General features: G+C 42.6%; 1 protein-coding gene across 2 annotated transcripts in view; it reads left to right on the top strand.

The window, feature by feature from the left end:
• Positions 1-14,493, top strand: part of znf366 (zinc finger protein 366) — a 52,133-nt gene that overhangs the window by 30,796 nt on the left and 6,844 nt on the right. For both annotated transcript variants that reach the window (XM_080189241.1, XM_080189240.1), the window contains 2 exons: positions 3,857-4,048; positions 13,385-13,559. In XM_080189241.1, coding sequence (XP_080045367.1) covers positions 3,857-4,048; positions 13,385-13,559 — 367 coding nt within the window. The remainder of the gene's footprint in view (positions 1-3,856; positions 4,049-13,384; positions 13,560-14,493) is intronic.

Below are 14,493 nucleotides of genomic sequence, written 5' to 3'. Positions count from 1 at the left end.
TAGGTTGGGGCAGGTTGGATCCCAGAGGGAATCCCGTCCATTCAATTTCACACTCCCCTCAGCCACTAAACCCACCGGGACATGAGCAAAAACCTCAGGTCCATGAGGTATTTTGAATCAAAAAGTTTAATGCAAAACTTTAAGGCCAGAATTTTCTGGTTATTCATGTCCCACAGCCACTGCAGGAAGAATGGGGAATTTGATGCTCAACCAAATTTCCATTTACAGCAGTGGAAGTGAAGAATTCCAGCCACAGACAAGGTCAGAGAATACGGCTCTAATTATTTCGGTTACGTCAATTGAAAACATTGTGGAAAGCTTTGCTAATTCTGACTGGGGGATGACAATAAGAGGGAATATTGATATTCTTCATTTAATAATCTAGACCTGGGTGTCCAGGTATCAACATTTGAAAATGGAACCTTGGAAGTGTTGTGAGCTGTGAGGAGGATGGTGATAGACTTCAAGTGGATATAGACAGGCTGGTGGAATGGGCAGACATGTGGCAGATTTAATTTAGTGGAGAGTTGTGTAGACTGTTGCATTTTACTCAGGAGAACGAGTAGCGATGACATAAACTAAAGGGTACAATTCAAATGGAAATTGAGGAGCAGAGAGAGCTGGGTGCATAGATCATTGAAAGTCTCAGGAAAGATTGAGAAATCAGTTAACAAATTATACTGAATACTGGGTCTTATAAATAGGGGCACAGAGTGCAAAAGCAAGTAAGTTATGAACTTTCACAAAACACTGGTTCAGCCTCAATGGGAAGAATGTGAAGGCTTAAGAAAACATACAGAAAAGATTTGCAAGAATGGTTCTGAGAATGAGAGTATGTGGATAGATTGGCAAAGCAGGGATTATTCTCCTTGGTGCAGAGAAGGTTGAGAGGAGATTTGTTAGATACATTCAAAATCATGATGGGCCTGGATAGCCTAAATGGAGAGAAACTATTCCCATCGGCTGAAGTAGAGAATCATAAAGTGATTAACAAAAAGACCAGAGGGGACATGAGGAAAAGCGTCTTAATGCAACAATTGGTTTGGATCTGCACTGCCTGGGTGTATGATGGAGACATATTCAAGTTCAGTTTACAAAAGGGAACTGGACAATTATCTGAAGAGAAAGGATCTTTTGAGGAAAAGGTGAAGGAGAGGGGCTAGCTGAGTTGCCATTGCAGAGAACTGACACAAAGACAATGTGCTGAATGGCCTCCTTCTGTGCTGTAATGATTATATGATTCTAACATAGATACATTCAAAGAAGTTGATAAATACGTGAGGAAGAAGCTGAAGGTTACCCTGATAGTGTGGGAGGAGTGTTGTGTGAAACATTTATACCAACACAGATGAGATGGGCCAGATGTCCTGTTACTGTGCTGTTAATTCTATGTAAAGGATCAGCAGGGAATACAAACACTATACTGCGTTTCACATCGTCAGCACATCACAGCCCAGGTTCGACTCTTGGCTTGGGTCACCGTCTGTGCGGAGTCTGCATGTTCTCCCAGTGTCTGCGTAAGTTTCCTCCAGCTGCTCCAGTTTTCTCCCACAGTCTGAAAGACGTGCTGGTTCGATGCATTGAGCATGCTAAATTCTCCCTCAGTGTACCCGATCAGGAGCGTGGAGGCTAGGGGATTTTCACAGTAACTTCATTGCAGTGTTAATGCAAGCCTACTTATGACACTAATAAATTAACTTTAACTAACTAACTTGAAAACAAGCAAGCAAGACATTCACCCTAACCCCAACACTCAGATGCCAAGTGGGCAGCCCACCACCACCTTTACAAGGGTAATTAGGACAAGCAGTGCTGGAATAAAAATAGAAAATGCAGGAAAATCGCAGCAGGTCTGGCATTAACTGTGGAGAGAGTTTCGAATGCAATATGGCTCTTCTTTGGAATAAATGTTGGCCTGGCTACCAATGCCCACATCCCAAGAAAGAATGAAGAACTCTAACAAAGCACTGCGAGACCACATTGAGAGAATTCGGTTTTAGTTACCATGTTATAGAAATGTTATTAAATATTTTATATGACGATGAACTATGTAAAGATTATTAAAGTTATTAAACGTTAAGAAAGCATTGTGGACCACATTGAGAGGATAGGTTTTGGTTGCCATGTGATATAAAGGTTATTAAATATTGTATATAATTTTGTATAAGGATAATTTCAATCACTGTGGAAGTGTGATTAAAAGCTATGTATTTTGAGCTGATGCCCATCCTCAGGTGACTGACTCCAGCTCCTTGACCAGGTTACTGGAGGCAGTGATGGGGCTCAGGAGGGAGGCTAGACAATGTCCCTGGGCAGAGCTTGCAGTGGTTCATAGACATGTTGAGGCTGTTGAGGCAGCGGCAGCGTCTGAGGCAGTGGGGGGAGCTGACTCAGGACGTTGGCGCTCTCATTCAGGCTGCTCAGCTTCTCCAGGGGGCTCTGCATGTTCAGGTAGGTAGCTGAGATTTTTCTTGGACACACTGAGGATCTGCAGGGTCTGCAGAAGGGAGTAGGCCAGCAAGCCAGTTTGACCTGAGCACCAGACGCCAGAGCTGGTACAGATGGCAGGTGTTAGAGTCTGGCTCCCAGCCACAGCTGGCTAAGTAGCAGTAACCAGTATAGCCTAGGGTCCAGGCCACTCTCCTGGACAAGCTCCACCATCTCCAAACCTCCCAGCACCAGGTCCTGCCTGCCCGCTGCCTCTCAGACAGACCTCAGGTCGTGTCTTCCTGTCACTACCACTATCACAACCAGATGTGGAGCAGCAGAATGAATGGCCAATCAGGAGAGGAGAATTTCCTATCCAACGGTGCTGGGATGTGCCAGGGCGGTACTTCAATGCACCTTGACATTGAATCTGAGAGAGCAGCTTCTGTTTAACATCTCATCTGAAAGACAACACCTTTCACAGTGCAGCACTGCAGTGGCCAACTAGGCAGCATTATGTATTCGTGCTTTTGGAGTCAGACTTGAACTGATGACTTTCTGACTGAAGTGAGATTGATACCATGGCTGGCAGTGAAGTTAAGAGTACATGGATAATGGAAACTACACCCGCTCTCAGCAGCTAAGGGTCTTTTGGGCCTTTCAGTTTGTAGACTGGGCTGAATTTTACATCAGCTGAGTATCTCATCAGTACATCCCCCCTTTAACATAAAGGACCAAGGGAAGGATCTGTCCTCCTCACCTCCCATCCTTTCCACTGGAATTTCCCAATCACTTGTCTACAGTCCACAGTCTTTAGTCTTTTATCTGAGATGTGTGGGGGAAGTTTTTCATTCAGAGAGTGAAGGGTGCCTGGGACACATTGCCAGAGGAGGCGGTGGAAGCAGGCACATTAGCAACATTTAAGAAGCATCTGGATGGGTACATGAATAAGTAGGGAATAGACAGATACGGACCGAGTAAGGGCAGAAGGTTTTTTCTTAGTTTAGCTAAGGCATCATGATCGGCACATACTTGGAGATGGAAAGATCTGTTCCTGGGCTGTACTTTTCTTTGTTCAAATCTAGGCTCCACAGTAACCAGTACCGGCTGTAATATTGGAGATGCAGTGCCTGTCAGGACAGAACGTCAAACCCTTGGGTCTGGACTCACACATGAAGAATAATTATTGGGAGCAGTATGCACTTCTTCATCTGTCAGTGCCTTTAGAATAGGAGTGGGGAAAACAAGAACTAAACAGAAGTATTTTCTAGCTTTCACTTCTTCTTTGTGGTTTTGATTTCAAATCAATTTTTCAGAGTCAACAAGATTGGAAAATTACATGGTATCCATGTATTTGTGAAGCACAGAATGAGATCCATCAGGGGAGTTCCTGCACTAAACTGTTTCCCCTTTTTGTTTCTTGTTTCAGGGTGTGAAGGAGCATAAATGTGGAATCTGTGGACGTGAGTTTACATTGCTGGCAAACATGAAGCGTCATGTCTTGATTCACACCAACATCCGTGCCTACCAGTGTCACCTTTGCTTCAAAAGCTTTGTGCAGAAGCAAACATTGAAAGCACACATGATTGTCCACTCTGACATCAAACCTTTCAAATGCAAGGTTAGTTTGAATTCATTGTGCGGACTAACAGACTGTTCCTTCTAAATGATGCATTGACTATTATGATGGCATGGCAGTAATTTGACAGCATTAATCCAATTTTCCAGTTGCAAACACAACTCTGATGATTAGATTTGATTGCCAGCAATAACCATGTCAAACATTTTACACTAGATCCAATAGCACAGAAATGTCAATTAGATTTTAGTCGGACTAGTGAACAGACTAAAGGTGGCCAAAGAAATGGAATGTTATTATCACATATAATTTACACAATCTGATACAAAGTGACTTGTTACATTGGGAAGGGTCATGAAATTAAACAGTTAAACTTAGATATGTCATAAATGAGGGAAATTTGTAAAGAAAGCAATAAGATGACTGGTGGAAGCTTTTTTGGGGGGCATTAATCTGAAATATCCCAGCATGCTGCTGTCCAAGTTTGATTCCCCATTCTGTGGAGTTACAGAGTTCAGTGAGGATGGATGGATGGATTATAATCAGAGACATATGCCAGAACTAGATGGCATGGGCACAAATTTGGGCCCTGTGGTTTGAGTGTTAGAAGGGCCATTTATGGATCAAAATGGCATCCAATGCATGTCGCCATGAGTTGCATTGGGCGATGTCTTGGTAAGATCACTAGTCTTCCGGAAGTAAGCAAAGCAGGCAGATCACAACCTCAATCTGCATGCCGACATTGCCATTTTGAAATGCAACACACCAGCCAAAGCCCTCTCTTAATCTCAGATGTTTACACACATTAAACACTGGAAGAAATCCTTTCCCCCACATCTGGCCCACATCTGCCCCACACACTCATCAGAACTATTTAAAGGAATCATGAACTATCTACACGTTAGTTGTTGGTTGTTATATTTTCTGCTGTTGATACAATTTTACATCTGGTTAGTACTTTTCATCATTCATTCAAGCTGGTGGCATCCCCAGGGAGTGGGTTGGCAGATCCTGAAATACTTTTTACTGACTTCAAAACTTGACACAAACTAGTTGTTGCCAGATATGAATGCAGCAATAGGCTGTTAGAGGAGGGAGGAGGTCCTGTGGGTAAAGTTTAAGAACTAAAATAGAACTGGCAAGCAGTACCTCAAAGGTAGTAATCTCTGGGTTAATCTGCGCACCATGTACAAGTGAATACAGGAATAGAAGGATAAGCAGTTGAATAAATGGCTGCCAGATTCGCTGGAGGAAGAAGAACTTTTGATTCCTGGGACATTGGGACCAATTCTGGAGGAAGAGTAACCTGTACATTTGGGTGATACAGTGGCACAGTGGTTGGCACTGCTGCCTCACAGCACTAGGGACCTGGCTTCAATTCTGGCCTTGGGTGACTGCCTGTGTAGAGTTTGTATGTCCTCTCAGTATCTGCTGAGAGGGTTTCCTCTGGGTGCTCCAGTTTCCTTCCCCTGTGCAAAGATGCAGATTAGATGGATTGGCCATGCTAAACTGCCCCTTAGTTTCCAAAGAAGTGTAAGTTAGGTGGATTATGCCAATGGAAATGTGCAGGGCTACAGAGATAGTAGAGGTGGGCCTGGGTAGAAGAGAGAGAAGGTGCAAATAACCTCCTTTTGGACTGTAGGAATTCTATGGTACAGGTTGGACAGGTTGCACTGGAAGAGCTGGACAAAGGACAAGGACAAAGAGCAGTACAGCACAGGAAGAAGCCCTCCGGCCCACCAAACTTGCACCAATCACGTTGTCCAATCTAGGCCAACCGCCTGTTATTCTCTATTCCGCATCTGTTTGTGTGTCTATCCAGGTGAATTTTAAATGTTAGTCACGTGTCTGCCTCAACCACTTCAGTTGGCTATGCATTCCAAGACCCCACCATCTTCTGTGTAAAAAACTTGCCCCGCACACCTCCAACTCAATCTCTCTCCCCTTACTTGAACTTGTGACCCTTTGTAATTGTCATTTCTGCTCTGGGAAAAAATTCCAACTGTTCACCTTATTTATGTCCCTCATGATTTTATAAATTTCTATCAGGTCATCCCTCAGCCTTCGTCTTTCCAGGGAGAACAATCCCAGTTTATTCAATCTCTCCTCATTGCTAATACCCTCCATACCAGGCAACATCCTACTAAACCTTTCCTGTCCTCTGTCCAAAACTACCATGTCCTTCTGGTAGTATGGTGACCAGAATTGGACACAGTATTCCAAATGTGGCCTAACCAACATCTTATATAACTGTAACATAATTTGCCAACTTTTATACTCGATGCCTCAGCTGATGTAGGCAAGCATGCTATATGCTTTCTTCACCTTTTCCACCTCTACTACCACTTTTAAGGATCTGTGGAGCTGGTTCTAATGTTTTTGTAGGTGATTTGTTGCATTCTTTGGGAAGGTTTCAACTAACTTGGCAGAATTGTTGGAACCAGGATGTTCTAAGATGGGTCAAGTAAGTCAATAGGATACCAATTAGTTAACAGTGTCCATAGCATTCATAATATTTATGTTAGCTATGGAAAAGGACAAGGATGAATCCAGAGTAAAAATCATTAATTATGGGAAGGCCAACATCAATGGGGTTAAAACAGACTTGACCCTGGCAAATTGGAATCGAATGATTGTCCGCAAAAGCCTTTTCTGAACAATGGGCTACCTATAAAAGGAGATGGTCCAGGTACAGCTGCAGTACATTTTCATGAGGGATAAGTGAGGATTATTAAAATACTCCCATCTTCAATATTTTCAGTCCTGCTACTGGCCATAGCCTCGATAATAGGCTTCCAAAACTGACAGCACCATCATCCAATGCCATTGGTGGAGGGTGGGATTAAGGTGGGGGGAACGTGGGATAAGATATTGAGTTGGAAGATCAGCCATTATCATAATGAATGGCGGCACAGGCTTGAAGGACTCCTATTTGCCATGTTCCTATCTCCTCCATGGGAGTTTACAACACACGTCTCCATATCCGATTAGCTCCAGCTTTCTCCAGTTGTGTGCTTGCATTTCCTGCAAAAGAGAGGGAAGTGTTAGTGAGTGCCATGTAATCTGCTTGGGTAATGTAGCTGTCATAGTTGAATAGCTGGTATGGTTGTAAGCTGTGAGATATGAGTGTGAGATTCCCAGTAGCACTAAGAATGTGAGAGTAAGGCAACTCTATGAATGTTAAGTATGAGTTGTGATTGATAAGAATTATCGATGGGTAGGTGATGAGGGTAAAATGAATAGTGCCTGAGGCTATCAACATTAACCTTACTGAAACTCAGCCAAGCACAGTGACACAAATAAGTGTCGACGTATCGTTCAGTAACTAAATGCATAACTGATTCTAAATACTCTTTCTAAAAGTAGATTTATTTTCTGTACGGGGGAATTCTGCAAAGATTATCTGGTGACCCGGACATACTGATGACATGAAGCTTTTAAAATGAAGATTGAAATCAAAAGTTGTATGGACTTGTATTTGCCAAGTTTCTGAGGACTCACTACATACTGAGAAAATTACTATTTTCTACTGATAGCTTTTTGAACTTCTGCTCAAATCTTTCATACAGCTGCTTTTCATATACTTTAAAAAGTTCCGAACCAGCCTGGATATAATTCTAAGTCTTTGCCTCTCGCATGCAAATGGATCACATGGCACACGAAACTGAAATTGCCTTTTAATATATATGAACTAAACAAATCGTTATCACAATCTCACCTTGTGAAAAAGATGTTATTGACAAAAGAACAGCTTCATTTAATTATGAACATTTACAATAGAGGATAATATCTATGCAAAATAACAATAAATGTCTGCAGGCTATTATAAAAGACTGTGATACAAAATGGAGAAACAGACAGACAAACTGGGAACTTATTAATGATCAGCGAATTATCAATTACGCAAAGCAATAACTTCCAGAAGCAGAGAACTGACCAGTACCCAACCAATGCGGTGAAATCACACTGCCAAATATTATCATCTTAACATGTTAATCCAAATTAGTATGCAAATATACAACAGAACGATTTCACTCCAGTCTTGACAAGCTGTTATGTGTGTTATTATGCTCCAAGCATAGAAAGCGCTGGATTTAAAAGAACACCTTAGGCCAGATCATGTAAAGATTATCAAACCCCCCGCAAGAGAAAGTCACTTATTGGGAACAAGATCCAAAACCTTACTTGTTGCTGTGACCGAGTCGCATTCTTTTCAACCGTTTTGAGGGTATATATAAGTACCTTTCTTCTTTGAAAAGAAGACTGGAAATAAGGGTAATGCTTATCTGTGACTTGCATAGAGATTAAAAGAACTGTTTTTTAGCTAACCTAATGGTGACTAACAAGTACATACCATACTTTAAAATCCTTATATTGACAGAAATTGAGATGCTATTTACATCGGTACTGCAGTTAACACATATTTCATCTGCCATTGCTGCAATTAATTATTCAACATTAGAAAATCAGTACAAAAATTGTGCTGTACAAGAAAAAATGTGTTTTGTAAGTTAGAAAAAAGCGAATGGTTAACAACATTCTGAGGATTCTTAATGTATATCTAACTGTTTGACAATGAACATCAATTTGGACTTGATTTTAAAACATGTTATCAGCTGATTAAAGAATGAATGAAGATAGGCTAAGGCTTGTGTCTGACCCTGGTAGGGGTTAAAACAGTGACCAGATAGATGCCTTTTGGCATGAAGCTCCTCTTCAGCAGAAGGAAGGATATCGCTGCACTGACTGCCTGCTTAACAATAGTTTCATGTCCCCGGGGAACTTTCTGCAAATAGATTTCATCTCGCTTTCTCTTGTACTCCTTAAAACTTCCTGTTTTCTCACGGTCCTTTTGGATAGTGCACAGACTTGCTCCCTCTCTCTCTGAGAACACGGAAATCTCGCCAAAAGAATTCATGGTGTGGAAAGCAGCATTGTTTCATAACCTCCTACTCCCAGAGGTTTGAAACTTTGAGATTTAGGACTAAATTTAGAAGTTTGATGATTGCCTCCTAACGTGGGTTGTAAAAATTACATAAATTGAAATTGGATCACTGACTGCAGATATTGGAATTGCTACTTAAACTATTGTTAATACATTTATTCAGATAATTGCACCGTTTCAGGAGGTATTTTCAAAGCAATGTTCAAGGGCTTACTAATGCCGGAGATTTCTGGTCCTCAAGTTGAAGTTCCTCAGTAATATATCATACTTTCTTCCTTTGTATGAAGTCTTTACCTCATGATGTAGCAGTTTCTGGGCAACTCCTTGTCAATGCAAGTAATTCACTAGAAGCTGGTCAAGTGGAGTGCCCCAGGGAATTGTTCTGGGACCCTTGCTGTTTGTCATTTTCATAAACAACCTGGATGAGGAAGTGGAGGGATGGGTTGGTAAGTTTGCCATCGACACGAAGGTTGGTAGTGTTGTGGATAGTCTGGCGGGATGTCAGAAGTTGCAGCGTGACATAGATAGGATGCAAGACTGGGTGGAGAAGTGGCAGATGGACTTCAACGTGGATAAATGTGTAGTGGTCCATTTTGGCAGGTCCAATGGGATGAAGGAGTATAATATCAAGGGTAGGTCTCTTAAGAGTGTAGAGGATCAGAAGGACCTTGGGGTCCAGTTCTATGGGACTCTTAAATCGGCCTCGCAGGTGGAGGATGTGGTCAAGAGGCGTATGGTGTACTAGGCTTCATTAATCGAGGGATTGAGTTTAGGAGTCAGGAGATAATGCTGCAACTTTATAAGACTCTTGTCAGACCCCACTTGGCGTACTGTGTGCAGTTCTGGTCGCCTCACTACAAGAAGGATGTGGAAGCTATTGAAAGGGTGCAGAGGAGATTTACAAGGATGTTGCCTGGATTGGGTGGCATGCCTCATGAGGATAGGTTGATGGAGCTCGGTCTTTTCTCCCTGGAGAGACGAAGGTTGAGAGGTGACCTGATAGAGGTTTATAAGATGCTGAGAGGTATAGATAGGGTGGATTCTCGGAGGCTATTTCCCAGGGCTGAAATGGTCACTACGAGAGGACACAGGTTTAAGCTGCTGGGGAGCAGGTACAGAGGAGATGTCAGGGGTAAGTTTTTCACTCAGAGGGTGGTGAGTGAGTGGAATCGGCTGCCATCGGTGGTGGTAGAGGCGAACTCATTGGGATCTTTTAAGAGACTTCTGGATGAGTAAATGGGATTTAATGGGATTGAGGGTTATAGATAGGCCTGGTAAGTAGGGATATGATCAGCGCAATGTGGGCCGAAGGGTCTGTTTGTGCTGTAGTGTTCTATGTTCTAAGTGCAGTATTGGGTGACTCATCTGTGGCCTGTGAAAAAAGTTCCTGATTTCTACCCAGTGTCTCTCTCTGAAGATTGGCAAATTGACATTGAGTTACAGTCATTGTAAAGTACTAAGTTGAAACAGCAAATAAAAACAACCATGGTAGTTAGTAATATTTCAGTCAACAAGCTTGTGTTTCAAACAACAGGGACTAAAACTTTGGTTTTGTCATATTACACAATAACTGAGACAATGAAACTCACAACATAGCCCAAGACCACGTGCGAGTCACTTCCATCTCACTTGAGGTCCTCCGGCTAATTTTCCCAAGTTTCCCAATCTACTATCCTCTTGATTGGTAAGGGGTTCAAAGGTTACAGGGGAAGGGCGGGAGAATGAGAATGGGTTGAGAAACATATCGGCTATGATCAAATGGCAGAGCAGACTAGATGGCCTAATTCTGTTCCTGTATCTTATGGTCGTATGGTCACACAGGTTCAGATGTGGTTGAACATCGTTACGGGGCAAGTTTGCTGCTGGAGGCTGGGTAGTCAGAATCCCCATTTCTTAGCCCAGCTTGCTATGCCCATTCTCCTTGATCACAGCTTACCAAATAGCTCAATACAATCTCTAGCAAGAAGAGAGAGAAGCTGCCATTGACAGTCATGGAAATCACAACTCCCCAATAAAGGGGAGAAGAAAAACCCAAATCATGGAATCCTACAGTGCAGAAAGAAGCCCTTCGGCCCATCGAGTCTGCAGCAACCACAATCCCACACAGGCCCTACCCCCATATCCCTACATATTATTACCCGCTAATCCCTCTAACCTAAGCATCTTAGGACACTAAGGGACAATTTTAGTATGGCCAGTCAACCTAACCCATATATCTTTGGACTGTGGGAGGAAACCAGAGCACCCAGAGGAAACCCACGCAGACATGAGGAGAATGTGCAAACTCCATACAGACAGTTGCCCAAGCCGGGAATTGAACCCAAGTTCCTGGAGCTGTGAAGCAGCAGTGCTAACCACTGTGCTACTGTGCCACCCAAATGGTAATTAAGGGGGTGAAGAAGGTTACTGAAGGTGTCCACTATAGTTTAATTTAACAAAAGAGCAGTTGGGTAGAAGAGAGGCATAAATCTGTGCTGCTAGGCCCATTCCCCACTGAACGTGCCGTTAGCAGGCTTTCTGCTGCCATCCCAGGATACCAATTGATTCTTCCCCTTAGATTGAAGGCACTTGGGGCAAGAGGCAAGGAAATTGGATAATTTTCTGATCTGCCCACCCACTTTGCCAATGGTCAATGCCCCCCATTTCCCCCCCCTCTCCCCAACACTGCCTCACCATCAATGTCTTTGAAATCCAAGGGATGGCCAAGTGGACGATCAAGTCCCTTCCTGAAAGGAGGAAGGGGTGAAGATTTTTGGCAGCAAATTTCCTCACCACATTTCTCTTCATTTCTGATGCAATTCAGTATAATTGAGAGAGATAGGTATCAAGAAAAAATAGATGTATTGCTAGGTATTATAAGGATATATAAATAGATAACCTGTTGGATATGTTGATAAATAGGTAGATATGTCTACGAGTTTTAACATGTGTTAAAGAACGGTCAGAAAATACTGTTTCTATACCATTTTTCAGATCTGAGTCACATTGGGATAAATTTCCTGGAGGTGACAGGGGTTTCACACTGGTTGGAAAGCCAACAAGAGCCCCATATCACATCATTGTGAGGTGACCCACTGCATCATGTGCCATCCAGGCACTTAACTGGACAGCAACAGACCTTCCCCAGGGTCAAGGAAACCAGGGGCAGAAATCCCATCCATCAACAGTTGCCCTGTTGCTGACAACAAAACTCAGAAGTTTTGTTGTAGGCCTTAAACTTGAATGCAAAATTGACTTGCTGACAGAAGCCAGGGAGTGGTTGTAGAGGGTTGTTTTTCAAACTGGTGACCTGTGATCAGTGGTGTCCCTTAGGGATCGGTGCTGGGTCCACTGTTATTTGTCATTTATATTAATGATTTAGATGAGAATATTGAAGGCATAGATAGTAACTTCGCAGATGACACCAGGATTGGTGGCATAGTATACAGTGAAGAACGTTATCTCCAATTGCAATAGAATCTTGATCAATTGGGCCAGTGGGCTGACGAATGGCAGATGGAGTTTAATCTAGATAAATGCGAGGTGATGCATTTTGGTCGATTGAACCAGGGTAGGACTTGCTCAGTAAATGGTAGGGCACTGGGGAGAGTTACACAACAAAGAGATCTAGGGGTACATGTTCATAGCTCCTTGAAAATGGAGTCAGAGGTGGACAGAGTGGCGAAGAAGGCATTCAACATGCTTGGTTTCATCGGTCAGAACACTGAATACAGGGATTGGGACACTTTGTTGAAGTTGTACAAGACATTGGTAAGGCCACACTTGGAATACTGTGTGCAATTCTGGCCACCTTATTGTAGAAAGGATATTATTAAACTAGAAAGAGTGCAGAAAAGATTTACTAGGATGCTATCGGGGCTTGATGGTTTGGGTTATAAAGACAGGCTGAATAGACTGGGACTTTTTTCTCTGGAGCGTAGGAGACTGAGGGGTGATCTTATAGAGGTTTACAAAATAATGAGGAGCATAGATCAGATAGATAGTCAATATCTTTTCCCAAAGGTAGGGGAGTCTAAAACTAGAGGGCGTAGATTTAGGGTGAGAGAGAAGAGATACAAAAGGGTACAGAGGGGCAATTCTTTCGCACAAAGGGTGGTGAGTGTCTGGAACAAGTTGCCAGAGGTAGTAGTAGAGGCGGGTACAATTTTGTGTTTTAAAAAGCGTTTAGATAGTTACATGAGTAAGATGGGGATATGGGCCAAATGCAGGCAACTGGGACTAGCTTAGGGGTTTAAAAAAAAGGCGGCGTGGACAAATTGAGCCAAAGGGCCTGTTTCCATGCTGTAAACCTCTATGACTTAAGCCTTAGCAACACTTCTTTTTGGCCTTCTCCAGTCCTAGAACTATCCTTGTCTTGTTTAACATCTCAATAGTGTTTTCTTTGATATTAATGATCATTACTAATGAAAATTATTTTTCATCTTTATTGCCAGCTGTGTGGAAAGGAGTTTAACCGGATGCACAACTTGATGGGACACATGCACCTGCACTCTGACAGCAAACCATTCAAATGTTTGTATTGTCCCAGCAAATTCACCCTGAAGGGAAATCTTACCCGCCATATGAAGGTTAAACATGGAGTCATGGATGGAGGGCCTGATTCACAAAGTAAGAATGCAGGTTTTAATGAAATGTAGAGACTTCTTTTCAGAATGTGGTAAACTCATATAATAGAAAAATGTTTTGACCGGAATGATACAGTGCATTGAATACTTTGAAAGTTCTCCGTCTCCTCCATCTTTCCTGTTATTGTATCGTCCCTTTTGTCTTTTCTCTCCTTTCTTGGTCCACATTGTTTCCCTCTTTTCCCTTCCCTCTCTTTCCTCTTTCTCCTGCTTTATCTCTCGTCCCTCTCTCTCTTTACCACACTCTCTGTTTCTTTTTTTTTGTCTCGTCAACTTTTCCCTTCTTCTCTCTGAAGCTTCCACAGTGAATAGAATGGCAATGCTACCTAATAAGATCTTCCACCAAAGAAGCAGTTGAAAAGGATTTTTTAAAAATCATTTTTCTATATGCCACTGACAATGGGATTTTATTTAACTCACTATAACTGGGTTGCAGAAGAAATGCAGAATCTGAGGTTGCATGGGTTTGAGGAGCATTGGGTTAGGTAAATGAATATGAGAAACATGCACTAAAGCATAGAATTTCCATTAACCACACAGCGGAAATTGAAACATAGGGATGTATTTGCTTTCTCTCTGAAATCAATGTTGATGCTTTCATTTGTTAAGTGAAGCTGAGCTCCATAAGATTGAGCTAAAGGGGAGCAATAGGATAGTGATTTCAAGGATAACAGGATTAGTGAGGAATATGGATTTGTGATCTGTTGGGGATGGAAGGGATGATTGAAATCGGGGTTACACAGTGGTTAGCAGTGCTGCCTCACAGTGCCAGGGACCCGGGTTCAATTCAGTCCTTGGGCCACTGTGTGTGCAGAATCTGCACGTTCTCCCTGTGTTGGCGTGGATTTCCTCCGGGTGCTCCAGTTTCCTCTCACAGCCCAAAGATGTGCAGATTAGGTTGAATGGCCAGGCTAAAT

The sequence above is a fragment of the Carcharhinus amblyrhynchos genome, chromosome 5, assembly GCF_965287045.1.
Source record: "Carcharhinus amblyrhynchos chromosome 5, sCarAmb.v2.hapA, whole genome shotgun sequence".
Classification (NCBI taxonomy): domain Eukaryota; kingdom Metazoa; phylum Chordata; class Chondrichthyes; order Carcharhiniformes; family Carcharhinidae; genus Carcharhinus; species Carcharhinus amblyrhynchos.
The sequence above is the reverse complement of the archived record's forward strand: the minus strand, read 5'-3'. Positions and strand labels throughout refer to the sequence as shown.